We start from the raw sequence: 27,996 nt of genomic DNA on the forward strand, positions 1-27,996 counted from the left end.
TTTTTTGATCTTTTTTTTTTTTTTAATAGTTTTACTAAAGTATCTGTTTTGGAACATAGGACAAGTCAGAATATTTTCATTGGGTTTTATTCTAGCTCTGTACCAGAATGTAAAAAAATGTGGGGGGAGAAATTTTAAAAAAAAAAAAAAAAAAAAAAAAGGATAACTGGATAGATGAAAAGTAGTAACAAAGAAGAAAGAGAACATTAACTGTATAGGAAACCATATATATCGTATATAATTTTATCTCTATTTTGGTTTGAGTTGAGGTTCTTTTCTTTGCCTGATAAGAAGCAGCCAGTTCTGTTGAATTACTGGGTGAATGATGAGCCTAGGCTTCATGAGAAGTTACCATTAGGTTTTGAACTAAAGATGCAGTTCATTTCACCGGACACATAGTCTTATGAAAGCTAAATTTTTGCTTTAAGAGGGGTAGTTTCCCTCTTACTTAGATGGGACAGAAATAAACCTTTTCATGAAACTGTTCCTAAGGTAAGATGTCTAAGAAAAGGCAGGTGACTTGAGCTGTCTAGTGAATTCTCAGCGTTTTTATCAAAGTAGAGAACCTGGATGACTGATTGCGGCTAAAAGCCTAAGTCATACCCAATTTAATACTTTGCATTCATTTTCGATAATGCTGATAGTAATTCACTCAACATAGGCTGTCTATAACTCATTCAGAGACAATGTCTTCTGTGATGCCACTTTGCATAAACTGTTTCTGGCAGAGAGTCTCTCCTGATGTAACCAAAATATTCCCTGAAAACTATTCCTTTACTTTTTTTTACCTCAAATCATGCAGATTCCCTCACCTGTAAAGAGGACCATGCATGCCCAAACTGTGAATCCAGTTTTGCCAGCCAAGAAATTCTAGCTGAACATCTTCAGACTTTGCACCAAAAACCCAGTGAAGAGAAGGAATTTAAGTGCCGAAACTGTGGAAAGAAATTCCCTGTTAAACAAGCTCTACAAAGACAGTGAGTAGAAACAGGAGGGTTTTTTCAGGGATCGTTTAAATCAATTTCATTCAATCATTTATTTCTCTTGGCTTAATCACAATTTAAGTTTTAATTTTTATGCTTGTGTGTTTGTACCCCTGCCCTTTACATTAGCCTTTAAAATATGTTAATTTCTTGTATTTGTTGGAGACTTAGTTATGAATTGCAAAACTGTCACTAATTTTTTATTTTTAATGTCATACACTGTAGACCAGATCAGAGCTGCTATTTGGTGGAAAACCGTTGGGCTCCATCAGTGGACTATTTAGTAGTTTAGGAGATGTATTTTTTAAGCTATGGATGTTGTTAGAGAAGTGAAGTAAGATTTAGAAGAAAGTAAATGGTGATCTAGCATGACCAAAAAAAAGGAAAAACCATGCTTCATGTTTGCTTAATTACATATTTGGGTGATGGAAAAAACTCAAATAGATACATGAAAGATACAAGATTTAAGAGCACATCTTTTCTGTCCTTGATATGTAAATATGCAGTTTTGTCACTAAAGTCATATACCTTACAATTAAACTGTTGTAAAAGAACATAACTGGTTTTGTCTTTTGTTGTTTATATATCTTTTTGCTTTCAATTGAATAGATATATTTTTATTATATGTTTAATTACAGATAGTACACTAGATGCTTAACTGATTATAGATAGTACATTTAATCTAACTCGTGTTGGAAAGAAACGGACGCATATAGCAAAGAATGCACTTAAGGTTACTCTTCTAATAAATTGAGTTCTCTTAGATATGAATAATGTCAATGTTCCTAGAACTGGCAGCTCTATATGAGCTCTGTTCTTTCATGGAAATAAATAAAATTAGATAGCAGAGAAAAATTTGGTGGAGACAATTAAGTATTTTCTCTTGAACTTAGACTTCTTCCTTCTAGTCTATAGTGGAAGTTGGATTTGTGCTGTATAGCTAGTTAGGTAAATTTTTACGTCATGCGATCTGTGTGAGGATAGAGCAGCCTGATCCTGACTCTTGCTGTTTATGTATTTGATTAATCCAGCTAAATTCCAGGAGACTTCACATATGACATAGATTACTTGCCTACTTAAAGATTTGTGGAGGTGTATATACGTCTGTAGCTACTGCAAGCCTGTGTAAATTGTAGAATATTCTCCTTATATTTTTTAACTTATTTTTTTATTTTTCTTTAGTGTTCTTCAGTGCTCAGAGAATATCATCCCAGGAGACTCTTCAAGAAGTTTTCAGTGCTCTGTTTGCAATACCTCCTTCAGCTCGGAATCGAGGTTTTGTGTCTGAGTTACTGGACTGCTGTCGTATCGTTGCTGGCCTCCCTTTGCATGTTAGCTTTCAAGCTTGTTAGTTTATGTGAATCCTAACAGTGAAAGAAGTCAAATGCTTTCATTCCTATTTGCTGTAAGTAATGCATGAGGTGGCCTTGGAACTCTGCAGTGCAGCATGCGTTAAGCTCAGAGTACTTGCTATGTGTCTGGTTTCTGTAGATACTATTTTATGTGATGCTTTTTTTGTTTTGCTTTTGTTTTCTCTACTGGTTATCCCATGTAGTTATGAACAGCACAAGGAGGCATGCAGAGGGGATGCCAGATTCATATGCAAGGCAGATAGCTGCGGGAAGAGGTTCAAGAGTAAGGATGCCCTGAAAAAACATAAAGAAAATGTTCACAGCGGTAAGAAAGAGTTTAATGTTTCTTCAGATAAAAGCCCTCTAACGTGTTCCTAGCCTCAAATTTGCAAATTGGAGTAAACAGTGTCTTTGGTTTCTTTTTTAATGGATTCGTTTGTACCAGAAAGAAAATTAAGAAGTAACTAATTGCAAGAGTAACTATTCCTCCTTCCCCAGGGAGAAATTACTGTATACCAGACAAATCATCGGTCTGCTGCAGAAATTGTAATAGGATTTTGGGGAAGTTTAAACTAGGTAAATAATAGATAAAGCAAAACATTTCAGTAGTGAGGAAAGTCAACCACTGGCACAAACTGCTACAGGAAGTGGCAAGTTCTTGATCTTTTGGTATTTTCAGGACACAATGGGATGTCTTTCTGGAAGATATGCTTTACAAACGATTAGGCTTGATGAGAGCATTGCATAAAATTCTATAGCCTCTGTTGTGCAGGAAGCCAGAGCAGACAATCCACTAGTCCCATTAGGCCTTAGCGTTTTTATATCTGTGCACTGTGAATCAATAGTTTTCAATCAAACTTCACTCTGTTTTCATGAAAGGGCAAAATGCTGCTCTCAAGTCCACAATGCAGATCTCAGTTCTGGCATTCTGCTCTCTCTGCATGTCCCCTCTCAATGGAAGATCAGTGTGTGTGGGGACAGCAGAATACCAGAGTGCAAAGAAAACAGTCTTTAGTTAATGGTGACAGCACTGAAATGCTTTGTAAGGTTTTCATTACACGAAATCTCTTTCTTCTGCCAAACTCTTACAGTGTACCATTCTTATACCATTCCACAACCATTCTTATAAAAGATTATCTCATTTTTTTCAGTATCTGTGAGATTTTTTTTCATACATGAGCATTGTTATTTTTAGGCTTAGTGTTGGTCAGTTATGTAGTGTATACAAATTTCACAGATCTCTTGAATGATCACTCCAGACAAAACTGAGAGCAGACGCCTGGAGGATGTTTTTTCTGTGCCTACACAATGAGCGGAGCTTTTATTTTATCACTTGGGAGTAATAGAAATCACAACCAGTGTCAGTGAAGGAAGGAAAATAACCTACTACTGTTGAGGAACACCTCTAGAATTCATTCCTGCCTTGTGTTACCTGAAGGCAAAAGAAAGTAGAAAGGATTGTTATATTTATTGCCTGTTAAGCAAACCAATGAAGAGACGTTCACTATCACCTTTCTCTCCTCTGAAAAGGTCTCATTAATTTTCTTGTAAGTTGACATACTAAGTGTATTCCTGTATTTATGTGTATATTAGTGTATATGTAAATACTATCATAAGTTTTATAACAGCAAATACATATGTGAGATTAAGACCTTTTTTATGCTACAAATGTAATTATTAAACCTATAGATTGGTGGGGTACATTGTAGTAGAAAGAATCGATATAATATAAATTCTTTAGGACAGCAAAAGCAGGAAAAATCTAGGGTGCTGAGAGTGAAGAATTGGGCAGGAAGCCATCTAATGAGTTAGTTTATGATCCAAACTTCCTCATGTTCCTCTCTATGACTAAGCATACCTCTTTCATTGTCTCCATTCATTTAGTATTCAATGTAATATGAACATTTTTTACACAAGGAAATATCTTGCATGGGTATAAGCAAAGAATAAGGTTTGTGGTGGCTTTGTCTTGTAATAAAATAGCTTTGTGGGTTATTAAAATGAATTTCAAAAGGTTAATAAGAGATAAACCCAATTAAATGCTCTGTCACTTTTTAAAGCAACTGTTAAAAGGGAAGGAAAATACATCTGGTAGCTGACCTGTATTTTGTTTTGTAATTTACATTTTAGATGAGATTTCAGTTCGTGATCTGGTGCTAATACTAATTTCCTGTCTTTTTTAGTTAATGACTATTAGTGATATATTATTTTATATAGTCGAATGCTTAATGCTTTCTTAATCAAGTGGGAAATAGAGGTTTTCACTTCAGTTTGCGATCGTTTTTGTTGCTGCTGCACTAACTCTGTTCAGGAATGTTTCTCTTAAAGCTCTAGAATAAAGGTTTTTGGAGATACTAATTGTATTGACTTCTGGAAGAAATCAATTGTTCAGTTATAAAGTGAGTTGTTCTTAGTTGTGAGTTGTGCTCTTTATATAGGATTGGTGATGTGTGATAACATCACAAGGGTTTTTTTCTTTATTGTTCTAGTTTTCTTGATTTACATTCCATTAGTAACTGGTTTGTTGGACACCCACAGAGAACTCCTGATACGGAACACTTTGAAGATGGGATACAAATGTAAAAATCTGATGTCAGTCAAATGACCTGTGAAAGTCACAAACTCAGTGGAAATATTTAGGTTCTTTCTTAGCACTTCCTTTTTAAGATGTTGGTGGTATTTTGTTTCTGTTTCAGGAAATTCTAGGAAGAAGCTGATGTGTTCAGTGTGCAATAAGAAATGTTCTTCAGCAGCAAATCTCCAAGAGCATCGAAAGGTCAGTAAGATGAAGGCTAACTCACAGCAGGCTTTGACTTCGTTAAGATGTGAATCTGTGGTGCTTAGGTCACTTGAAAGCTGCTGTAATACAGACCTTTAGAGTAATCTCTTTCATGGTTACAAACCCAATGTATTTTATTGTGGATTTTTATTTTTGCAATCACAATTGGTTAAACCAGAAGTCTTCCTAAAGTTTTAATGCATCTTTATCAAATACAGAAATGTTTGCGTTTGTATCATTTATGCATTCTAACATTAAGTCAGAGTTGCCTGCTGTTTTTCGGCATTCTTAAAGACTAAGCTAAATGTACAAGTATGTTATGTAATGATATGATACATACAGAGCATGAAATAGTTTCATGAGCCTTCAGGTTTTGTACAAAATACAATCAATCTTTCATATTACTTTGTGACATACCAGTAAGGGTGTTATTTGTAATCTACTTATGCAGTGGTAAAAAACATTCTTCCTCAAAACCAAACTTTTAATGTCTTTTTTTAATGCATATAATTTTTTATAACCAGAACAGGAGGGGTTAACAGTTTGAAAAGCATCTATTGGAAATAAGGGGGTTCATAGTACAGATGGACTATGAATATGAGAATCTGAATCCATTATACCCAAAGGAAGTCCGAGCAAGATTAATTTGATAAATCGCTAAAACCCAGGAGATTCTGTTTTTACATAAAGCTACATTGTAGTGTTTATCAGATTAACTGTAAGTCTTTAATAATGCCCTGGTTATAACCTGAATCCATAGAGGATATAGATGATAACAATTAAAATATGTTGTTGCAAAGAAAATGTGGGACCCCTCCTTTTTTATTTGTTTTTCTCCTTATGTGTATTAATATGGCTGTGATTTCTTGTCTACAAGGCTATACTTTGTTACTTCTCAAACCAAATCCTGGTATGTCTTGCCGCATGTAATTACAGTTTTTACACAACAGTGCATTGTATGGTGGCCCTGAAAATCCGAAGTAATGTGGTTAGTGTGTCTGTTTTATTAAAATGTTTGTTTTGCTGCAGCAGTTGTAATTCTGTGCAGACACTGACACATGCTAACAAGCTTTTCAAGGAGCATTGATGGTAAATCAGTTGAGCACTTCCTCATCTTTAGAATCCCCATGAAGATTTTATGCATAAAACTTTATTTCCTGTTCTTGATTGACTCTTCCAGAGCCAATCCAGAAAATAGATATTCTAGATTCACAGCCTACAAAAGATAGTGAAGGAGATTGCATGTAGGGCTCATGCCTTCTGTTTGTTTGAATTACTTTTGCTTTTGTAGGAAACGGGGCAGGATCCATCACCAGCAATGCCAAAAATATTTAGACAGGCAGTAAGAACGGTAGGAAAATAATAGGTGAAATATGGAGTAAAAGAGATTCCCCCCCCCCGCCCCCCCATTACCTGTCAATATAAAGAATTAAAAGTAATGGATAGAAAGGTAAAGTATAGGAGATGGTAGAAAATAAGCCCAAACAACAGACAGAAATCTGACAAACCGAGAGAAAGAAAGTAAAGGGGTTGTCTATAGGGGAGACAATATCTCAGTAAATTTAAGGAAGTAGAGGGCTGGAAGAGACTTTGGGTGGTTTCCTAGCCCGTTCTCTTTCACAGAGGGGAGTAAGCATGTACCTAAGTAATCATAGATATGTGCTGTCTTGTCTCCTGAAAAGTTCCATTAAAGAAAATTCTACCACCTCCATAGATATCTTTTTGTATTCTGACTTCCAGCTTTAGTGCCATCAACTTTTTGGAATGTGGTCGTTAGTCTATTGTTTGTTTTTTCTGATGTCCTACCTAAATCATCTTCTTTACTGCAAATTGAATTAGTTGCTTTCTGTCTTATCTGACAGAATGCCAAGAAAATTTCACTGCTGTCATCTTCATAACAATTAGCATATTGCAAAGTTGTTATGAACTCCATTTGCAATTCTTAGGCTGTACCAACAGAGTCATTTCAACCTTTCTTCATGGATCTGTTTTTCCAAACTACTCTTTCATTTAGTAAGGTCTTTCTTCCCATGGATTCTCCCTTTAACCTATATGCTACCCAAACAAGAAGAGCTGTGATGCTTAGTTGAGCCCCTGGTAGCCAAGTGTTGTGGAATGAATGTCCTGAATTCAGTAATACAGAGAATATGTCTAATAATGTATTTCAGAATGACAAGGCTTTCTAACAGGAGCATCATTCTTGTTATTCATATTTTGTTGGAATTCATAAATGTTTTCTGAAGTGGTGCTATGTAAACTGTTGGTTATCATGTAGCATTTGTGCATTTGATTACTCCTTCCTAAATATTGAATGTTTTGGAGCTTTGTTCAGAGCATGGAAATAATTTTGAATTCTGATTTTGTTTTCCTTAGTGATTACACTCTGACCCAGAATAGTCTCACCTACATTATTTACTTGGTAATTATTTATTTGATGTGCAAAGCTACTTACCATAATACAACACTTCCTGCATAATGCCTTAACAACAGTTATGATGCTGATTCACTGATGTTATTGCTTTTTGCAGTGATCAGTATCTTTTGTTTTCCATTCTTTCTAGAACCACCTGTTCTTTTTTGTCTTATCCTCCAATTGTACAGTGATACCCTTCTATCTGATATGTTCATGATTTGGACTGCTAAGTGATGTGGTAGTATAAAAAAAAAAATAAATTCCCAGCAAACACAACAACTCAGAAAATGCTGTACAGGAGCTTACCGAAGACTGGGTAATAGAATGAAAAAGATTGTTATAAAATCTCATTTCTGCAGGTTTGTGATGCTATTGCCAGAGCAAAGGATGCACCATCTGAACTGTTCTAAGTTCTGAAGTTTAAGTAAAATGCAAAATTCAGTCATTCAATGATGATAATAGCAAGCAAGCAAGCGAGGGGAGCTTTGTCTTCATAGATGCAGATTCTTGCTAAAGGGTTCCTAAAGACACCTTTCAATATAGGTGTCTCATATTTTGGATTTGAATTGCTCACAGTAACTTAAACTTAAGTGAGCATATAGGTGTGAATATCACAGGCTGCCAGGCCTCCCCACTGATGCTCTAATGTTCTGTAAGTGGGAAGGGAAGAAAAATTCAAACAAACCCCAGAATTGTTAGTTCTTTTTTCCAGGCCGATGCAGACAGAATTGATAGTACTACACTTCCAGTACTTGTAGGTAAACTTGGAGGGGATATGTCTCTTCCTGGCTGTACTGCTGTGGAGTGAGTTCTGACTCTTCTTGTAGGCAGGAGTTTTCAGTGGTAAAGTAGCTAATTTCCCATTAAGAAGATTAAGGACACCTTTCAGTGTAAGGCAGTAAAGCTTTTGACTTAGGAAAAGGTCATAAAACAAATGCCTGTATGAAATGTAGGATTGTGCTTCACTGGTAAGACTAGTTTGTGCTGTTGCCATTCCAGATTTCTTAGCAGATTTCTTAGGTGAATCTGAAGGATTCCACTCAGAGGCGTGCCGTAGCACAGTGTGCTGGAGAGAAAGTGACAGAACCAAGAAGGATCCTACTCATCGTTTGTTCTAAAAGATTGGGAGTGTTTTATTGTTCATGGAAAAACCTTGATTCCTTTGTAAGTTTCTTTGTTGTAGAGCTGAACTTCCTGCAAAGTTAGGGTGAGGAGTGCCACTATTAAACATCATCTGGGATTCCTCCCCTCTCACCCTGCCTTTTTTTCTCCTGCCAGTTCCAAACATCTCTGCCCTTTGTGTTTGACATGGGGCAGCGTTTTATTCTACTGCGTAATCTTTATTTTTCAAGATCACTGTGAAAGCCATAGAAAGGTAGAGGAAACCAAATTTTGAACACCACTTTAAAATTGTCAGTAACATTTAATAATTTCCATTGGATGCAATATTCTCATATCCCTGCTCTTTCTAAGCACTGACTTCCAACAGAGCCTCATCCAGTACTTGGAGTGGTAGATGGAAATTCAGATGACTCTTTGGAAAAGTTGATCCAATGCAGATTACTTGTTTCTTCAAAGTTTTAGCTCAGTTTCAGCCCCAAAACTCTTTTGAATGACTTTTTGCTTTTCAGTAGACCTAATGAAAATTTTAAGATTATCAGTTCTATAAGTGAAGTATGTTTATGTGAGCATATATGAATCTTGTTCTGATTCCTGCTGTTTTGTATAGCACTTAATTGTTATCTGAAGGTGTAGCTCTTCAGATGCCTACAAAACAATTTAAAGTATGTTTTGACTTTAACAGAAGTTTATGTTGATAGCTATTAACAGCCCCCTGATGAGACTAATTTTGCTGTATGAATAAATCATTGCATGAGCACTTCTTTGTGCTATTAAAGCTTGTGTACTCATTAGAGCATGTTGCTTGAGAAGTTTTTTAAAATGAAAATCCGTTTGAATATCCTTTTTCCTAAAAATTATTTGCTATATTTTATTACTGTTTTACCATGTAATTGTACACTTCTCTAGAGAACTGGTTAAAGAGTGCTGGCTATAGAATATATGCTTGATAACTACAACTATTTAATGCGTGTGCACACAAGTCTGTGTCTGATTCTTTTCTAAAGGATTGATTAAAGAATACCAGCTATAGAATATATATTTGATAGGTGTAGCTTTTTAATGCACGTTGCATGTGCATGCAAGTCTCTGTTTTAATGCAAATGTATTCAATGAGACTGTTTATTAAACAGTGCTCATAAGTTGAAATCAGATATTTGTATAGTGTTACAGCACAGTCTGGGTTCTGATGTATTAAATATTATGTGTAAGGATACCTTACAAGTTATTTCAAGTAATTGTGTCAGGGTAGGGAGATTTTGGTAGCACTCTCAGAATTATGTAAACTTCAGTCAACAATCTAAGTAGAAATTTAGATCTTTTGGGAAAGGGTTGAGTAGTAGATTGCATGTGCATATAAAGTAAATTAATCTGAAATGCTGCTGGGTAAAGAGGATATTGAGAATTAATGATCTTCATTTGGTCTTACTGCCTGATTCTGCCTGAGCATTTCATTAAGGATCACTGTCCAAAGTGTGCAAGTTTGCAGAGATTGTAGGAAATAGCATAACCAATTTTAGTTTATTAAAACACTTAATGTGCTCTAAAGTTAGTTTGTGAGTAGCAGTATAAAAACATGGTGAGGCAGAATACATATGGAGACTCTCTTTTTGTTTGGGTTTTTTTGTTTTGTTTGTTTCAAGCAGAAGTCTTAGTTGAGCTTCTTGTCCGCAAGTGTTTCTCGTTTAATGTGTTGAACCTTTGCAATTTGTTATTTTTAGCTGCTAGATTCTCCTACAGAAAGCCTATAGAGTACCCCAAAAAAGCTTTATGAAATGTGATCTTTGGCTGGAAGCTTTGCTAAGGCCGAAAAGCTTAACTGTATGTTCAGTTGTGCTGTGACTATGTTAAGGGGAGGCTGCTGATGGCAAACGTAATGCAGAGCAGAAAGTGAATGGTAATCATGACAGCGGAAGAAGTATGTATGTGTTGTGATTTTGGGGGAACGTTAAATAATACAGGATTATTTTTTTAATTAAGTATAAGAAGTTGCGCCTCTCAACTGCGCCTCTTATTTTTCCATCATTTAGTCCTTAATGATGTTATGTGCTGTGATATTGAAAATCTTGCTTAGTGCATTTACAGTTTTAACAGACACTGCTGTCTCTCCACTGTCTTGCCTATAAAAGCTTTTAAGAGAAACAATCCTGACAGAGTTTTGATAGTAGTTGTTTTTTAAAATTCTTACAGTAGTTATAAAGTAGTTACTCTGTTATTTTACTTGTCTTATTGACTGGAAAGAAATCTTATTAAAAGGTATTCTGCATCTCTTTTTTTAATGCTTTCATAATAATGATAGTTTAAATGGATCTGATGTTGCAAATTTGCATAACCTCTGTTTCTAAATATAGTGTTAGTGATAATTTTTGTTTGCAACTATGAATATTTATTTTTTGAGAGGTGCTGTTGTTCACCAAGAGACTAGCAAGGGGGAAATAGCAGAATATTAATGAGTATTAGAAAATAGTTGTATATGTAAGATGTGTGATTTTGTTTGAGACTTGCTTAATTTTCATTAAACACTCATTTTGCAGGTCCATGAGATCTTTGAGTGTCAGGAATGTGACAAGAAATTTATTTCAGCTAACCAGCTAAAACGCCATATGATAACTCATTCAGGTAATGTACAAAAATAACACAAATGTGCATGTATGTATATGTGTTTACCGTATATTGAATTTTATCTGAATTAGTTTCTTATAGAAGGCTTGATGAATTTTGTGTTGTCCTGAGCTGTTCAAGCAAATCTCAGGTTCCAAGGAAACCACCTAAGCTATCCTTTCTAAGTCTTCCAAAAATCCAAGTGTAGTGCTATAGCTGTCTTCCTACTGCTGCTTTGTCAAGCTATTTTTTCATGCTAGCTGGGGTAGATGATGTCTGTTAACTGAGATGGGGCAAAAGATTGCTACTTAACTTGTAGAGGAGGGGAAGAATCAGTGGTTTAAATTTCATGTTGAAAAGAAAAGGATGAAGGCTGGGGTACCCTGTTAGAGATCTGTGAGTAAAAAGGGAAACGTTCATTCATGTATGTGTATATCTGTTAGTGGACGCATTTGCACGTAGTTTGCAGACAGAGTTGGTACTCCACACCATGTCATAGACCACACACAAATGTTTCATTGTGCCTGCCCTTTGCCAGATCAGGTCACTGAGCAGGGAGTGGCCTGTCCGTAGGTTTGGCAGTATGACATGAATTGGCTCTGCCAGGAGTTCTGATCACTGCAATCCAGTGCGTCTGTCTTTCACCAGTGATTAGAAGCATCAGCCAACACAATGGAAACACAAACATTGTTCTGTCAAATACATTAGCATTTAAAAAAAACAAACAGGTTTTTATAGCAGCATAGACTTATAATTGAACAATTTTCTTGGTATCAGTCCACACCAAAAGCTCTTTTCTTGCAACATAATCTCAGAGGCTCCTAGCTTTCTTTTGACATTCTGGATGAGCATTAGTGCAGTTAAGTTGCAGTCACCAGTTGAAGCATAAATGCTTTTTGCATAGGAACTTTTGATTTTGGAAGCTAATATGTATATTGTTAATTAAGTTTTAAAACATTTAAACTGTCATGCCCTCTTTCACATTGGTAATCTGGAAACAGGGTTTTCCTCTTTGAAGTCATTCTCTTTTGATTTAAGCTAATTAATCAGAATTTAGTTTTAGCAATGATTATTGCAAAGAATGTGCCAATCGCTTGAGATACACTATGGCTCATCTTTTGTGAAGTGACTTAACTGTCTAACATAAAGGGCATTAGATATCTTTCTAATTGGTTTAATCTTAATTGGGTTGACTTAATTGCAGAAATCTCTCTGAGGAGATGACTGTCTCTGCCTTTCATCTTCTCCCCCTGTATAAACAGGAGATTAAATGTCCCCCACTCATTTTCTGCAGAAAAACGCCCCTACACCTGCGAGGTTTGCAATAAGTCCTTCAAACGACTTGATCAAGTGACTGCACACAAAATAATACACAGTGAAGATAAACCTTATAAATGCAAGCTTTGTGGAAAGGGATTTGCCCACAGAAATGTTTACAAGAATCACAAGAAGGTAAAGCACTCTGCTGTTGTTGTTTACAGGTCTGCCAGCCTCAGATTTGCAGATTTTTTTTTCCTCTTTAAAGTGGTTCATCATTAAGCTCTGGCATGCTTATAAACATGGGATTAAAGTATTGGAGAATGTATTTTTCAGTGTTCTTTGTTATATCCAAAATCTCAAAATACTAAATGAACTGTGGTTAAAAAATAATGAAATAAGAAGAAGGAAATCACAGTAACTTGGTTAAAAGCATCATATAAATCCCTATTTTGACTTCTCTGCTTGTGGGTTTGTTTTTTTTTTAATATTAGGTTATCAAGTTAAAAATTTAACTGGTCTAGAATGTCTTCAAATTTTTTGTTTTTTAAAAGATACCGTATTTGAATACAACTAGTGTAGTTCTGTTGCAGTCATTGTTGGACTTAGCAGCAGAGATGCTTTCAAACTGTACTTGATTTGCATTGGGTAGTGTTTCCAGATTAAAACAACATCAGAATAAATGTTACCTGAAAAATAGACTCACAAAGGGATGCTCCGCTTCTATTGATTTAAGCTCAAATCTGCTTGGCCTAATTTCTATAATGCCTGCCATTATTTTTAACCTGGGGTTACATTTTTAATGGCAAGGCTATATCCATGACTGCTGTTTTAGAATTACAAGTCTGTAAAAAAAAGAAAGAAAGAAAGAAAAAAAATATGCCTGTCTGGTTCTGTGCCCAGTATTGGGAAACCTTTGCTTTTTTCTTTTTTGTTTCTTTACATTTTTTAAATACTTCCCCTTTCTTCCCCCCTTTTTGATGAAACTGATATACCCATACTTACAAGTCTTTTGCAGTTTGGCTCATGTTATATGCCATCTGGGAATTTGGCACAGGATCTTTGCACCATCTCTTGCACTTTGAGCCATAAATCATGTAAGAGTAATAATAATGCTGCTCGTAGGATGAAATGGTGATGACTGTCTTAAACAGAAAGCATGCAGAAGCCTGCTGAAGGACAAGATTAGCTCCCATATATGCTATGGTTGGATCTTACGTTTTAGGCTTTATTAAGAAAATGTGGCAGAATCCCAGAAATAGGATATATTCTGAGACAAATGTATAAAATACTATCTGAAAAAGATGCTTCTAGATCTTAAACAAGTCATTTTTACATGTTTCCTTATGTTAATTTGCAGTTAGTTTGGGCTGAAAACAGAATTCAGGATTAAGTATGAACAAGTAAACACTTTGACCCAATTCAGCAGCACCACTAACATTAGCAAGGATTGGAGGCTCCACTTAATGGGAAAATATTAAAATTTAGACAGATTTAGTGAGTGCATAATTTTGACAGAATTCCTTAAAGCGTATTGGAATACCTATTTCCTGAACCTGTTTGCACATAGTGCTGGCCGTAAATCAACCCTGTCCTATAACGAAAGAACCTTATTGCTGTCTTTACGTAAAGTTTACTCAAGGAGTTGTGAATATTCACCCATCCATATTTAGGTCTCTAATTTCACTTGCTAAATGAAAAGTTGAGCGTGAGAGACAGGAGACTGACATAGTTGTCCTGAATTGCTTTTTTAGACACACTTCTCTCTACTGAGTAAATAATGTAAACAAGAAGAGGTAGTAGGTAACTGAGGGGAGTATGGATGTGTATGTACAAACCCGATTGTAAGGTCTAAGTCAAGGATGTGGTAGTTTGGGATGCCAGACTAGTTTTAAGTGACATGATTTTGGGAGGGCTGCACTACTACTAGGGGATGGGACAATAGTTCTTTTGCTTTTCACAGGCATGTCAATCCAGTAACAGTGGGAATTTAAACCTTTATTGTGTATCATACTCTTTTATATTTCTTCAGCTTGGGTTTTTAATGATTCTTTAGGTGTATATTCCTTTAAGATGTCCTCCTAGGTTTCATTTTCTTTTGGAGGAAGAAAAGTCTGCCTCTGAATAATTTCACAGTGTTTTTTGAGTTGTAGGATGCAGTTACTGTGGTAGGAACAGGAAGCTTAGAAACCTGCAGCAGGAATGATGGGTGTAGTAGTTAAAACCACTTAAATCAACAGCATTTAAGAGAAAACATGATTTTAAGTTTGATAACAACATGCTTGAAAAAACTCTTCAGGTTTTACAGCAGAGCTACATACTTTTTATCTATAATAAGAAACAGAATACATACACGTTGTGTGCCTTTGAATTCTTATTTTGTGTTTTAGATGGAAACTTGTAGCTTTTTCTGGGATTCCTTTATGGGGGTTATTTAGTCTGATTTTGTGTCAGAAGTACGAGAATAAAAATGGTTCCCACCACATGTGTTTTTAAACATCTTTCAGCTGTGGGTGAATGTTTGGTCATTTCCAAGGTGCAGAAAAGAGATTGATTCCTCCTATTTCACAGGATTTCTCTGGGAGATAGACAGTGGAGTTGTTAAGAGTGTATCTGCTCTGTTTGGTGGAGTATTGTGATGTGAACCCTAATTTAGCACTCATTACACCCTTGTAGCTGCAGATCTGAGAGGCAGGAACTCATAGTCTTCCTGTGGTACCCCCGATGTACTGCTTCTGTACGAGTACTGCACCGCTCTGTGGAGGGCATGTGCAAGCTTGCTTTGTACTCGCTTGGAGATGTCAGCACTGAGGTGTGTCAGGCGATGTGGAACTACCTTAGATACCTTTTGAAAAAGCTCAGACTACATGACTAAGTGATCATATGAAGAATACGTTTCCATTTTTGTGACAAGGGAAGAGAATGGTATCTGAAATTAAGAGGCAAATGTAGCATTGGATTGTGCTACAGGTGAAAATGGTCCTTTTTCATCCAGGTGAGACTGGATGAAGGTGCATGTTCTGTGCCATATAGTACGCATTACTTTCATAAAGGAGAAAGCAAAGTTTTTGTTCCATCTGCTCCTTTGTTCCTGTGTATAGAGGATGAGTTCAGAGAATAAAATACTAGGATACAACAGTGAGCAGAAGTAGGTCAGCAGACAAAGGATTTTAAAGGGTTTATGGCTAATCCAGGGTTATGTGGTCCTGGGGAGCATAATGGATTGAAGCAACTGTATTCCCTCAGTTTCTCTGTTGGGAATAAGTAGCCTAGGGCTGGGTTTAAGCCTCCACAAATGTTATGGTAGGAATGGCTTCCATGAAATATTCCATAAGAGCCCTTCCGCAGTTGCTTTGACATGTAGCTCTCACCTGCTCCTGCTCTGAATGAATGGAAGCCACCTCTGATCTTCAACCCATTAGTAGGACAAAAAAGGACTGTATTAGAAGTAATATGATTTTTTTGGGGGGATATCTCTCCTCATTATGATTTCCATGGCTTTTTGTAATAAACCCAGCTTGTTTCTGGACTATTCACAAAAGAGACAGATGAGCTGTGTACCCTTGCATGTGGGTATGCCTAGTTAGGTGGTTTTCTTTGTCGTGAAGTTAAGATGTGCAGAAGAATGCTTGTGTTTTGATCAAAAGACTAAGAGAGCTCTCGAGGAGATGCTAAGAAGGAATTCTGTACAAATCACTGTGCTCTTCAGAACTATCACTCAAGTGGTGAGTGTTCTAAAACAGGGCATTTTTTTAAATAAACATAATGAATTTTGCGCTCGTGAAAGGTGCCAGATTGACAGCCCTAGAGACTGAACCCTTCTATTTATCCACAGAACAGGTACAGCACAGACAGCAGCACTGCGAGCTTCCCCACAGTGTCTCGTCAATATGTCTCAACCCTGTTCTGGAGGAACCACCTGTTGAGGTGAGAAGGTAGTTCAGTCTCTTCATGTCCTGTCAATCCTTGGCCTGACTGCTGAGACTATCAAGCAGGGTGTGTCAACTGATGCAAGCTGTGATGTAAACCTGCAGAAGCTGGACTGAACTGTTCAGCAGATTTTATGTAATTTGTGGTGTATTCCACACATTTGATAGTGCTCCAGTTCCCTTTTTGCTCTAAGTGACGTCAAGGAATTGACTTTGAATCCAAAGCCTCTGTATACCATTGCAAGTACTCTAATGTTTTGGTACTGTTGTGTATGTAAGGGGACTTTTGTGTTAAAATCAATCTAGGTTCAGGGCCCTCAGTCTACATCTAAATAATTATCCTGACTCCCCACAGTCCCTTTTTTCTCCCCAGTTTAAGGGATAGCTAAACTATTATATCATATTATGGATGGCGGAAATAGATTATATAAATATGTACTATACTAATATTTTTCCTTAGTCTATGAAATTAACTAATTTACCTAAATTTGTGCATATTATAAAACTCCTACTGTCCATCCCCTTTTCCTGTTGGCACTGCAGCTGCTACTTTAAGTCCTTACGAGTTATTCAAGTGTTTAGACACTGATGCTTTAAAAACTTGCTTTCCTTTACAAAAATAATAGGAAATTGTGTTGTTAATAAATTGTACGGATTAATTTACTCTCTACAGTAGGACAGAACTTAATGCTAGGAAATGGGGGAAATGCTTTAAATTTTACAGAAGAAGAATGAAGCTGGATGTTTCTGAAGCTCCAGAGAAGAAATCTGCTTCAGCAACTCTAGTTTGAGAGACTTGTCCGTGCTCAGCCTTTCATTTTATTTGTGGCTTTGAGGCTGTTTCTCAGCTACAATGAATTTTTCTACAGCCTACAGAGACCTGGGTACTGATGCTTCTATGCCTGTTTTGCCCCACCCTCCATTTTGCCCCATACAAGAAACGGAAACAACAATATATAATACTAGTCTCATGATTTGAAAAATTTTCTTTGCCAAACTTTACATACTGTCTTGAGATAATCAGATCAGTTTTACCTTCAGACTTAGTAAAAGAGGTTTGTGTAGGTTTTTTCCTGGTTATTCTGTATTTTTGTTTCTGTTTGCTTGCACGCTTCATGTAACACTCCCAAGGACAGGGCAGGTACATTTATTCAGTAGCCACTATGCTGACTTTCTGGATTCTGAATAATAGCAGAATGATTGTTTTAATTTTTCATCCCCTGATGTTTCTAATTGCTGTGATATCCCCTCCTGAATCCAGTCTAGAATATTAGGTATAATTACTGTAATGACAGCTAATTGATTTTTTTGAGCCTTTCCTCTGACTTGTTGTCTTCCATCTGCAGACCCATTCTGAAGAGAGACCATTCCAGTGTGAGGAATGCAAAGCTTTGTTCCGAACTCCATTCTCTCTACAAAGACATCTGTTAATCCATAACAGTAAGTGCTAAGTCAGAAAGGAAAAAGAACTTCCTCAGTTCTCACATTTGACTGAGAAAAACAGACATATGGCACCTTGCTCCAATATGCAACTTGCTATGTTAAATGAGGGTTAAGATTCAACTTTAACCCCCGGGAGTCAGAAAATTCAGAGCCAAATTGAAACCTTGTCTTTAAGTGCACTTCAATGCAAATCCAAATCTGCTATAGAAAATCTAGCAATGATTGGAGGTCTGATGACAAGAAATTTCTTTCTGCGTTAAGTGTGATAGTATTGCCTCAATTTTAAGAAAGGAGAAACGGAAGCAGAGTTAACTTGTTGGCTTACTCAGTTTTTGTAGGTAATCCCCTTTAGAGCTTGAAACTGAGATTCTCTCTCTTGTGCCAGTCCAGGCTAAAGTTTCCTGCCTCTGGCATAGAACTAGCAGCCTAGAGGAATGCTGTGGCCATTTTTCCTCACGGTTAACTTGTTCTTGGCATTCTGTACTGTTTTTTAACCGACTGTGTAAAGATTTATTTTTGGTGGAATTTTCTCCGTCTTTAATATTTATAGAGAGCCTCAGACTACCATTCAACCATATGAATGTCAGCAATTTAGATTTTGGAAAATATTCATGGTCTAAAATTCTTGTAGCTTAGAAAGACAGTGCTTTGATTTGGGGAATATTTATGTTGGTAAATTTAAAAAACCACAAACTTTTTTTTTTTTTTTTAAATCCAGTATAACAGTGTTTCTGTTAGATGAATCATTAGACTGGTTCCTTTAGTTTGTTCTTTTACTATTATCTTTCAAAGCTTCTGCAATTTCACAAAACATTGACTTTTCTATAATCTTTTTCCAATGCTAAATGTTAAAAATGATGGGAGTAAAAAGTTTACACGTTACTGCACAGGTTTTTTTCTAATGAACCAAATATTTGGAGGATATCAAAAAGCAGTAATTCCTAGTATACAGAATTGTAGGCTTTGGTAAAGGTCTCCCAAAGCATATACTTTGACTCTTTTTTTCAAGAGGATGAAAGCTTAGGAAATTTGAGTTGGGATTGTGATTTGTGGCAAGTTTAGCTGTTTCTGAACCACCACTATTTAAGCAAATATTGAATATATCAGGGTGTGAACTGTGGTGGCACAGACATGTCTAGTCAGTCTTCCTTGGTGCAAAAGGAGACCTCTCTTGCTGAGGAAAAGAGTATGTATTTGAAGGTGGCAACTTCTGCCATCTTCACTAAAACTCTCTCCAAAATGAGTCAAAGCCTTAAACCAATTTTTATGGTATTTTTATTAAACACAGGGAAGATTTTTAATCCTTTTTTTTTCTTACTTTAGGGAAAAAAAAAACAACAACAAATGACCAATTTAAGGAGGCCTTCATACAGCAGAATATAAGCAAAGCTTTTATATTCATACCGCATCTCTCTTGTCTGTAGTCGTATAAAAGAAGCGTTGGCAGAGCAATAGCCAAGTGAAAAGTGAAAGTAATTACTAGGGTGAACTGAAGAATAAACAGTTTTCAGTTCAAGGCTGTGATTAAAGCAAGGGGCTTTGCTGTTGTCTGAGCAGAGCTTGTGTTCATGGTAAAGAAATGTAGAACTCTCCCCCTCATGACCTAACTCTGAGACTGACAAGATGTGCTGTCGTGGTAATGAGTTTCTCATATTTGAAATAACTCAGAATTATGGGCATTGCCCTGCTACAGCTGGATGATAGTTCCTCTCATAGCATTGAAATTTATCTCTTGCTTTAAAGAAAGGAGAGAAACAAAAGAGAATTGCTAGATGTATTTAGCTGGCTTTACTGTTCTGTGCTGTAGAAAAGGAAAAATTGTTTGTGAAGCTTGAAACTTCTAGGAAAAACTGAAGTTCAGCCTGCATCATATATTCTTTTAAATTCAGTATCCCCTTGTTGTTTTTGAAGCAGGCACCCTGCAGAGTGGTGTAGAATGACTTAAATTTTTTTCCCAGTAAATTATGCTTGTAAAATAAATTTTATTTCATAAGTTTACTCCTTAGGTGCTCCTGTCTTGAAATTGGAAAAGGTGTCATTGATACAGCCTTCAGAATTCAAGATCAAATATGTCTACCTAACAAACAAACATAAAAATCCAAACTAATTTTTTTTTTCTCCTAGCTGTTTAAGTGTAACTTGACTTCTGAGAGTCAGCCATGCTTTTTCTTAGGCAAGCTGCTGATAATACTTTTAGTATCTGTGTTCTCATTATGTCATTGGTGGTGGTGGAGGTGACCCTTTAGTCTCAGCTGTAGTGTTTAGAAAGGATGTATGATCCATAAGTGTATGGTAGTTCATGCTTGGCTAATACTCTCTCATGAGGTGATAAGAGACCTGGCTGACAAGGATGAGTAACCCTAAGCATTTTTGCTTGGATCGTTCAGTTGTCTAGGGTTGTGGAGACATGCAATGAACAGGATTGCATTTGTTGAGATGGACATAATCCTTTCTTTGCTTTCCAGAGTAATAAAATACATGCAGGATGTTTGTTAGCTAGAGAAATACTAATTAGCTCATTCCACAGAGGTTGGCAAAAATGTGCACTGAAGATTGCTCATTTAAGCACAAGTAGCCCTTATTTTCGTTAATGTGTTCATCAAGAGGAGAGTGCATCAGTAGAGTAGATAAAGCCACTGCCAGGAAAAATACTGCATTATGTTTTGTGTTTCTGGTGGAAAGCACTGTAGGACATATAATGTCAGTGCTGTGTTTCCATCTTTGGAGGCTTTTATGGATATTGGATGTCATAGTTTCATGTCAAGTACTCTGAAAAGGTTTCTCTCCTTCAGTCGTTTCAAGAGCTAAAGTCAATGATGCACTTTCTTGTTTGATTACATTCTGTAGAGCATCGAGGCCTGAAGAGAATGTATTTTTGTCTTCTACTATTTCATATTGCAACAAACTTCTTGATCTAGCACAGTGTAAACCTGTTGACTGAAAATATGTAACAAAACAGGTTATCTAGGTTTTGGAATGTCTGTGGGTACTTGAGGCACCGCTGTATTGATAAGCTGCACTTATGTGTATTACATGCATTTAAGGAGCTGTAACAAGGAAATAAGTGTACCTCTATATGTGTAATTGCTACTGGAAAAAGTAGCTTGTGCTTGTTCAAGTCTGTAACTTATTCATGAGGGAAGGTGCAAATAAGACCTCTGCCCTGAAAAGTAAGAAGTGGAGGATAGTTTTTTGATTATGGTGATCTTATTTCGTGATGGAGCTGCTGGTAAAGTTTCTCGGGGTATGGGCCCCTGATTTCCAGTTTAGACTCTGGATTTCTGAAGGAATGCCATGTTGCAGATGTTTATCTTGCAATTTTAATCAAGAAGTTAAGACATAGAAGAGAATATTCCCTTCTGCGTTCACAGTAGTGATAAAGAGAAGGTTTATTGTAATGATTTATCTGAAGAATCTTTTTTTTTTTTTCTCTCAAAAGATGTATGCAGATTTTCAGAATGCATTGTCTCTTCCCCTCTCTTAGGTAATTAATTGAATTTTGAAACTATTAGCAGTATTAACCTGATTTCTGCCATAACCTTCAACCACATCGCCACGGTTTGAATAGTAAAACTGCTGTAACATTTAGAAGTTACTTTGTCTTTGCCTCTATTGATGTGAATGAGAGATTACTCAAAGCAAGTATTTCTTCTTTTGAGAATTCTTTTAAGTTCAGGAAGAGGTCTTTTACCACTGAAGTTTCAAAAGGTGAAGCCTATTTCATCTTTTTGGTTGTTACTATAAAGTGAGTCTGTTACTGGAGGAGTTGATAAAACCTGTGCTCCATTTCACCGGAAACCATTCCCACTGGTTGCCATTTCACTTTTGACTACAAGGTATAATCTCACATTTCTGGCTATGTTATTGTGATGACTACTTTCTACTTTCTTAATTTCCCAATGATGTTTTTACCTGATATGATAATTCTTTTCTTTCTGTTCCCAGGACCCAGCTTTTCACTTGTCTTTGTTGCTTTTATTCATTTTTCTGAAACAATAAGCATTAGTGTATTTCCACAAAAATCTGGTATCTTTAAACCTTGTTTTTCTCTTTTTAAGGTGAGAGGACCTTTAAGTGTGACCACTGTGATGCTACTTTCAAAAGAAAGGACACATTAAACGTTCATATTCAAGTTGTACATGATGGACATAAGAAATACAAATGTGATCTCTGTGACAAAGCTTTTGTGACACCCTCAGTCCTGAAGAGTCATAAAAAAGTGAGTAGAACAGTTCTGTCATTTTTTCTGTGCTCTTAAGGTTGTGACTAAAGATAAAATCCCCAGATGCTTCTGCATTTCTGGCTTTTCTGTGATGGTGCTAAACATTCTAAAATGCTTATTGCAATAATGGGGTCATTGGTAGCATGCAGAATCTGCAGCAGGTGCATACGTATAAATTGGGTGCAGGTTACTCCAGCATCAGGATGGGACTTGCTGCATTGCTCTTACTATCTCTGCAATGGAGTTGGGGTGACCTTTAGAAGAAAGCTTGCGCATTAGTTTGGCCTGAGGTAAGATTGATGTTACATGGAAGAAATGTGAAGCAAATGATTGAATCAAGAACAAATCTGCTGAGGAAAATCAGCTTAAGTGTTGCCACCAAATGCAGATTGTGAGAGTTTGTCGAAAAACATAATGTGTATATTATTTGCCATATAGTATGCACTTCATATATGCATGTAAAATTGCAATAACAAAACTGAGTGTAGCTGAGTTAATTACTATAATATTTTCAGTGTAAGATTATGGGGAGTACTGTGCGTTACATCAGAGATCTGTTCTTTAAAATGTAAGAAAAAATGTAACGGAGTCTTTCCTTGTCTCTCCAACTCTGTAAGACTCCCCTGTCTTACAGGTGTGGGAACTAGCACATGTCTTTGGAGCCAAAATCAAGTTATTGACAGATAGCACTTTTGAATTCTCTAACATAGTGCACAGCACTGGCTCCTTAATGTGTTTGATTTTTAACATATTTATAGATTGCAAAAAGTAATGGAACCAACTAGGAACAAAGTCTCTTTGGTTTCTTTTGTGATGATTTAAAGGTTTTGATCTTCCATTAAATGTGTGTTAATGCATTTGCTGTCTGTCTGTCTTCAATCTGTTTTAAATGCTGCTTGTCTCATCTTTAATATGCATTGTTACTTAGTAATTATAGTTGCTGGAAAATAAAGCTGCCTGAGATTGAGTGACATAACTGTGTAACTAAGGTGTATTTCTCCCAGATAAACTTAAGTGGAAGATTTTCTCCTGCGAATTAGAACCAGAATGAAATGGGGTTGCCTTTCTTGTAGACTTAAGATGATTGAGATTCAAATAACTTTGTTCATCAGTTGTTGTTCGGCCTGTGAAATCAGTTGAGATTTGCTGTAATAAAGAGAGAACTTTATATTATAGGATACTCTTCCTCTCTTCTATTACTTTTAGAATAAGGAGTATTAAACCACATTTCTTTTTAAGCCCAATTATATTGGCCTAAGGAACTGAAAAATAAAGGGTATAGAAAATAAACTTTTGATTTGTTTCTGATTGTATTCTTGGGGAGCAAGACTTTAGGAAGGCATAGTATCTTTTATTAGACAAATTGATTTGTTTGGAAAAAACGGAGTGCTTTTCAGAACCACAGTCCTTTTCATCCTTATGTACTTGTTTTAATCACTTGAGTAACAGACCTAGCCTATCATGCCAAGACATTGATTTCAGATTAACTTTTTTGTGAAGGGTCTTGCCAAGATAGGTCATAACATCCCAGAATCAAAAATATTACCTGGATTCATTGATGAGCTCTGCATAAACTTTTTTGTTCCTCAGATTCCTTTCTAAAAAATGCAGTATGATGTATTTCATGTTAAAAGTGGCCATATTCATCTATGTAGTTGTGTTTTAATGGGAAGCAGCTGCTGTTTATCGTTTATCACTATTCTTTCTTTGACATTCCTTCTTCACTGTAATTACTATTGTTTTGTGCTGCTGTCAGACTAGGGCTTGCTGTATGTTTGTGGGCCTTGTAGTTTAATGTATTGCTCCTGGAAATCCTTTGGTTTTTTAAATGTATGGAATGAATTAATAGCTGTCTGTCTGGTATTCCTCAGTGTTGCTTTTGGAGATATAAGTGATTTCTAAAGAACTCTATCCTAATTAAGAGAGATATAACATTCATATTGCTAATATCAGGGAATGAAAACTCTGCAAGTCCGTCTAGTATTGAAATGATATCTCATTTATTCTTCTTCAGCAGCAGCATAATACGTACTATGTGAGATAAAGTTTTTCTAATGTAATGAAGAATTTTATGTCACTTCAATGTCTTTCATAAAAATAAGAATTAATTTCCCTATCTGAAGAGAGTCATGTGCAAAGCTTGAAACCTAAATAGCCAGCTGTATAAATAATTTCATGTTATCTTCCCTTATGCCATTTAAATTAACACTTATAAATCAAGTAATCAAAAATTCTCCGCTAACAGAGCATTCACAGTTAAAGTTATTCAATAGGCTGATAAATTTCAGAATTGGGCATTGAAGCTACAGTGCGAAAAATGACGAGAACCCACATACGTAACTTACTTCAAGGTGTTCTGGCTGTTGACTGCACAGGTCAGATGGGAGAGTTGTGCTTTGGTTTTTGTTTTTTTTTTCCCATATTGAAATATTTCTTATATCAGCAAGGTGCTCTAGCCTTAAAAGCTTGATTTCAAAAGATAAAGTCGGTGGATGATTTAGTGTTGTTGACAATTGCAATATACTTCTCTTGATCAATTCTCTAAATGCAATCTGATTCTAGGATTTATTACAAACTAGATAGGATCCAGTATGCAATTTGTGTTGACTGAAATCTCTGAGAACTTGCACTCTGAAGGATTGCTGTCTGTCATACCTCAGATGAACTGATGGCTGTGTTTCATTCCTATCAGACAGTCAGAAATCATATGCACAAATCTCCATAGAAACATTTTAAAGCTCCAGTTCAAGTTTTCAACAGGGAAAGTTATACTATATTAGGAACTCTTTTCACTACGCTTCATAATGTAATAAAAATTCTGTGAAATTATAAGCTTTTAAAAATAGCCCTATTTATGAAGATTAATTTTATTAGGTAACAGAATTATTATTTGCTGTTTTCGAAACTACTATCACAGATATCAAATTGAAGAACAAGTGTCTTATTCTTGCAATCATGAAAATACACAAAGATGAAATGGGCCTTTTAACAGTGACTATTTAGGAAATAGTAAATTTAGGAACTGAAAAGCCAGATTATTTTGCCACTAATAATTAAATTTGTTTAGAAATTTTAAAAGAAAATTGAAAGAACACTTATGGGTAATTACTTAGAATCTCTGCCTGATATGATGGTATAAAATATATAATCGAGATAATAGTAGTCAATGTCAGTACAGTTTAAATATTCCATATTTCACTTCTTTTAAAGCTATGCTGAAGCTTTCATTTTTGTCCTTCCCATCACATGTAGACTCACACAGGAGAAAAAGAGAAGATTTGCCCATATTGCGGACAGAAGTTTGCAAGCAATGGAACACTGAGAGTTCATATTCGAAGCCATACAGGTACAGTGTTGTTTATTGTAATGAACAGAGAAGAATTTTTCTAAATGTATAACAAGGTATCTGTAAGTATGTTCACAGTTTGTCCATCTACAAACAGTAATGCAAATTTACAGGTACCTGCTTAACTGGATTCTATTCTCAACGGTAATTATGCATGAAAATATATATATGAATGTTTATATGAATATACAATATGAGTTCATTCATCTCTGCCGCTTCTAGGGTGTTTTGAAACTCTGATTTCATATTAATGTAACTTCTGACCTTATTACAACCTGCATGTTACCCAAATGTTTTACCTTGAGCGTGCTTTAACTCAAAATTTATTTTCTGTTGCATCATCTGACTGAGTATTGATCTAATATTCCTGGGTCCGATTTATATAACTTTTATTTTGCCACCCTGATTGCATTACCGTCTCTCTATCCTATTATATATGTGCTTCTGTGACCACTGAAAGTACATTAGTTGTGTTGTCATGTTTGGTTTTGTAAGCTTATGTTTTCATTTCAAATAAGTGGCAGGCAAGTGAAGGGGGTTTCTTTGTTATAATTTGATTCCAACATAAAATGGTATAGATTCGCCTTTGGCAGTCAAAGCATCAGTTAACAAATAACCTTCTTATGACATTCTATTCACTTTGCATAAGCAAATTTGGTTTGCAGGGAGATGACAGAATTGGTGTGTTTAATCATTTGGATTTCTACTATGTTTGTAAAAGTCTTAATCACTTCAATCTATCAAAACCACCTGTTAAGATTACAGGTTTTACTAGTTTTTGATATATTGTGATTTTTGGATTTGACTGCTATTAGACACTAGCCAATTTTTATCCTGGTCTTGCCGTCAGGATAAAAGACTAAAATTGAATTTCATCTTTAGCTCTTGTTATTAAATTCCATGTTTGGAACATTTATCCCTTGTAGCAGCTGTATAAGAATATATACATGTAAGCAGGTGTCTATGCATTCTGCTCACATGGTTTGCATATACTGTATAATTCTAGACACAAAAGACACTGAAGGTCAAAGCTGGCAAGACACAATGCAGCAGATATGTCCGTTTCTCCTCTTTATTCTTGCTCTTTCTTCTACAACTTCACCTTATCAACTCCTTTCAAAGTCCTTCCTGACAAGTCTCACCTGTTCTGTTTTTCTCTTCAGTCTTCTGTCCTGTAAGCTATGGGTTTCTCTTTTTTTTCTGGCTTCCTGAAGATGCAGAGAAGAGGAAGGAAAAAACAAAACCAACCACTCAACACTTATGGAGCACATGGTATGAGGATTTAGAGAACACTTGGGGACTGTGCCTTTTGGGAGGACCAACAACTTACCCACCTGGGCTGTACTTTAATGACTCTGGTAGACAAGAGTAAAAGGAAGGAATTCAGTAGTATTGTTAGTCATTTAGCACATCAGTCTTCAAGAAATATGAGTGCCTCGATTTCTGATCTGTGCTTTTTTATGAAGTTACTTTGCTGTTTTAATTATAGATATTTCTTTCTTACCTTGTCCATCCCAAGAACTACTTTATCCTTTAATTTTCTGATATTTTGGCATACTAGAGTTTCATGAAAACTTGGACTGTTGTTTCCCCCCCGCCGCCCAGTGCTTAAAGGAAAATCAAAATGTCACTGTAATTCTTCATTAAAATCTCCAAATTCACATTCATGTGTTTCTTGCAGGCAAGTCTGCTTATTGCCTTTACTAGAGTGGTGCTTTTATTTTTCTGTATTTCACAGGCCTTTTCCTTAAATGTTAGGTATGTTTTTTGAGTGCTGTCAATGTTACGCATCAGTTTGCACAGAGTAGAAAAGGTCCTAGTTTTTCAAGTTGATAGTGCAGATAGCTCTTGGGAAAATGCTTTATAGCTGTCTGAGTGAAAATGCTATTTACACATGTGCTGCTACCAGTAACATTTAATGTTTTGGCTCTCTCAGGCAGGCTTTCCTAAATTTAGGAGGTAGGCTAAGGTGAGTTTCATGAAACCACACACCAGAGACCTCTAACCTTGACCTAGAGCCTTGCAAAGTTTGTAGGCATTATTATACAAGAAACAGTAACCTATGACGTTTTGAACGTACTAGAAGGGTGCTGAAGATTTCCAGTACATTTGCAAATTAAACGTGGTGGGAGAAACTGCCTTGCCAGGAGATGATACACGTTGGAATTAGGGGAATACACAGTGTGAAAACAACTTAAGAAAGAATAACACTGCAGAAGGAGGGAAGCTTTCAAGGCTTCTTGCTTTACCTAAAAAGCTAGAAGCATGCATTTTCAAGAGAGTTACTTGTTCAGGAAAAATGCCTTGCTAAATTCATTTGTAATGACGTGTGATAGATAAAGTGATCCTTTCCTCTTCTAGTCTAGCTACTGTTGTGATGTCAATCACTTTTTTCACAGAATCACAGAATTGTGGTGGTTGGAAGGGACCTCAGAGATCATCGAGTCCAACCACAAAAAAAAAAAAAAAACCCCAAAAAAAACCCACAAAAAAACAAAACCAAACCCAGACAGACACAAGGAAGCCAACTGGGACTTCACCTAGAGTCTGGG

General features: G+C 36.1%; 1 protein-coding gene across 2 annotated transcripts in view; it reads left to right on the forward strand.

Annotated features, from left to right (window-relative positions):
* Positions 1-27,996, forward strand: part of PRDM5 (PR domain containing 5) — an 83,092-nt gene that overhangs the window by 25,428 nt on the left and 29,668 nt on the right. Inside the window, exons 5-13 of one of the 2 annotated variants that reach the window (XM_014949844.1) lie at positions 803-977; positions 2,166-2,258; positions 2,539-2,660; positions 5,032-5,111; positions 11,181-11,265; positions 12,542-12,699; positions 17,780-17,873; positions 21,935-22,095; positions 25,351-25,444. In XM_014949844.1, coding sequence (XP_014805330.1) covers positions 803-977; positions 2,166-2,258; positions 2,539-2,660; positions 5,032-5,111; positions 11,181-11,265; positions 12,542-12,699; positions 17,780-17,873; positions 21,935-22,095; positions 25,351-25,444 — 1,062 coding nt within the window. Of the gene's footprint in view, positions 1-802; positions 978-2,165; positions 2,259-2,538; positions 2,661-5,031; positions 5,112-11,180; positions 11,266-12,541; positions 12,700-16,339; positions 16,432-17,779; positions 17,874-21,934; positions 22,096-25,350; positions 25,445-27,996 lie in introns of both variants that reach the window. The other variant, XM_014949845.1, reaches the window with a different exon arrangement.

This window comes from Calidris pugnax, unplaced genomic scaffold, assembly GCF_001431845.1.
Source record: "Calidris pugnax isolate Ruff unplaced genomic scaffold, ASM143184v1 scaffold42, whole genome shotgun sequence".
Lineage (NCBI taxonomy): Eukaryota > Metazoa > Chordata > Aves > Charadriiformes > Scolopacidae > Calidris > Calidris pugnax.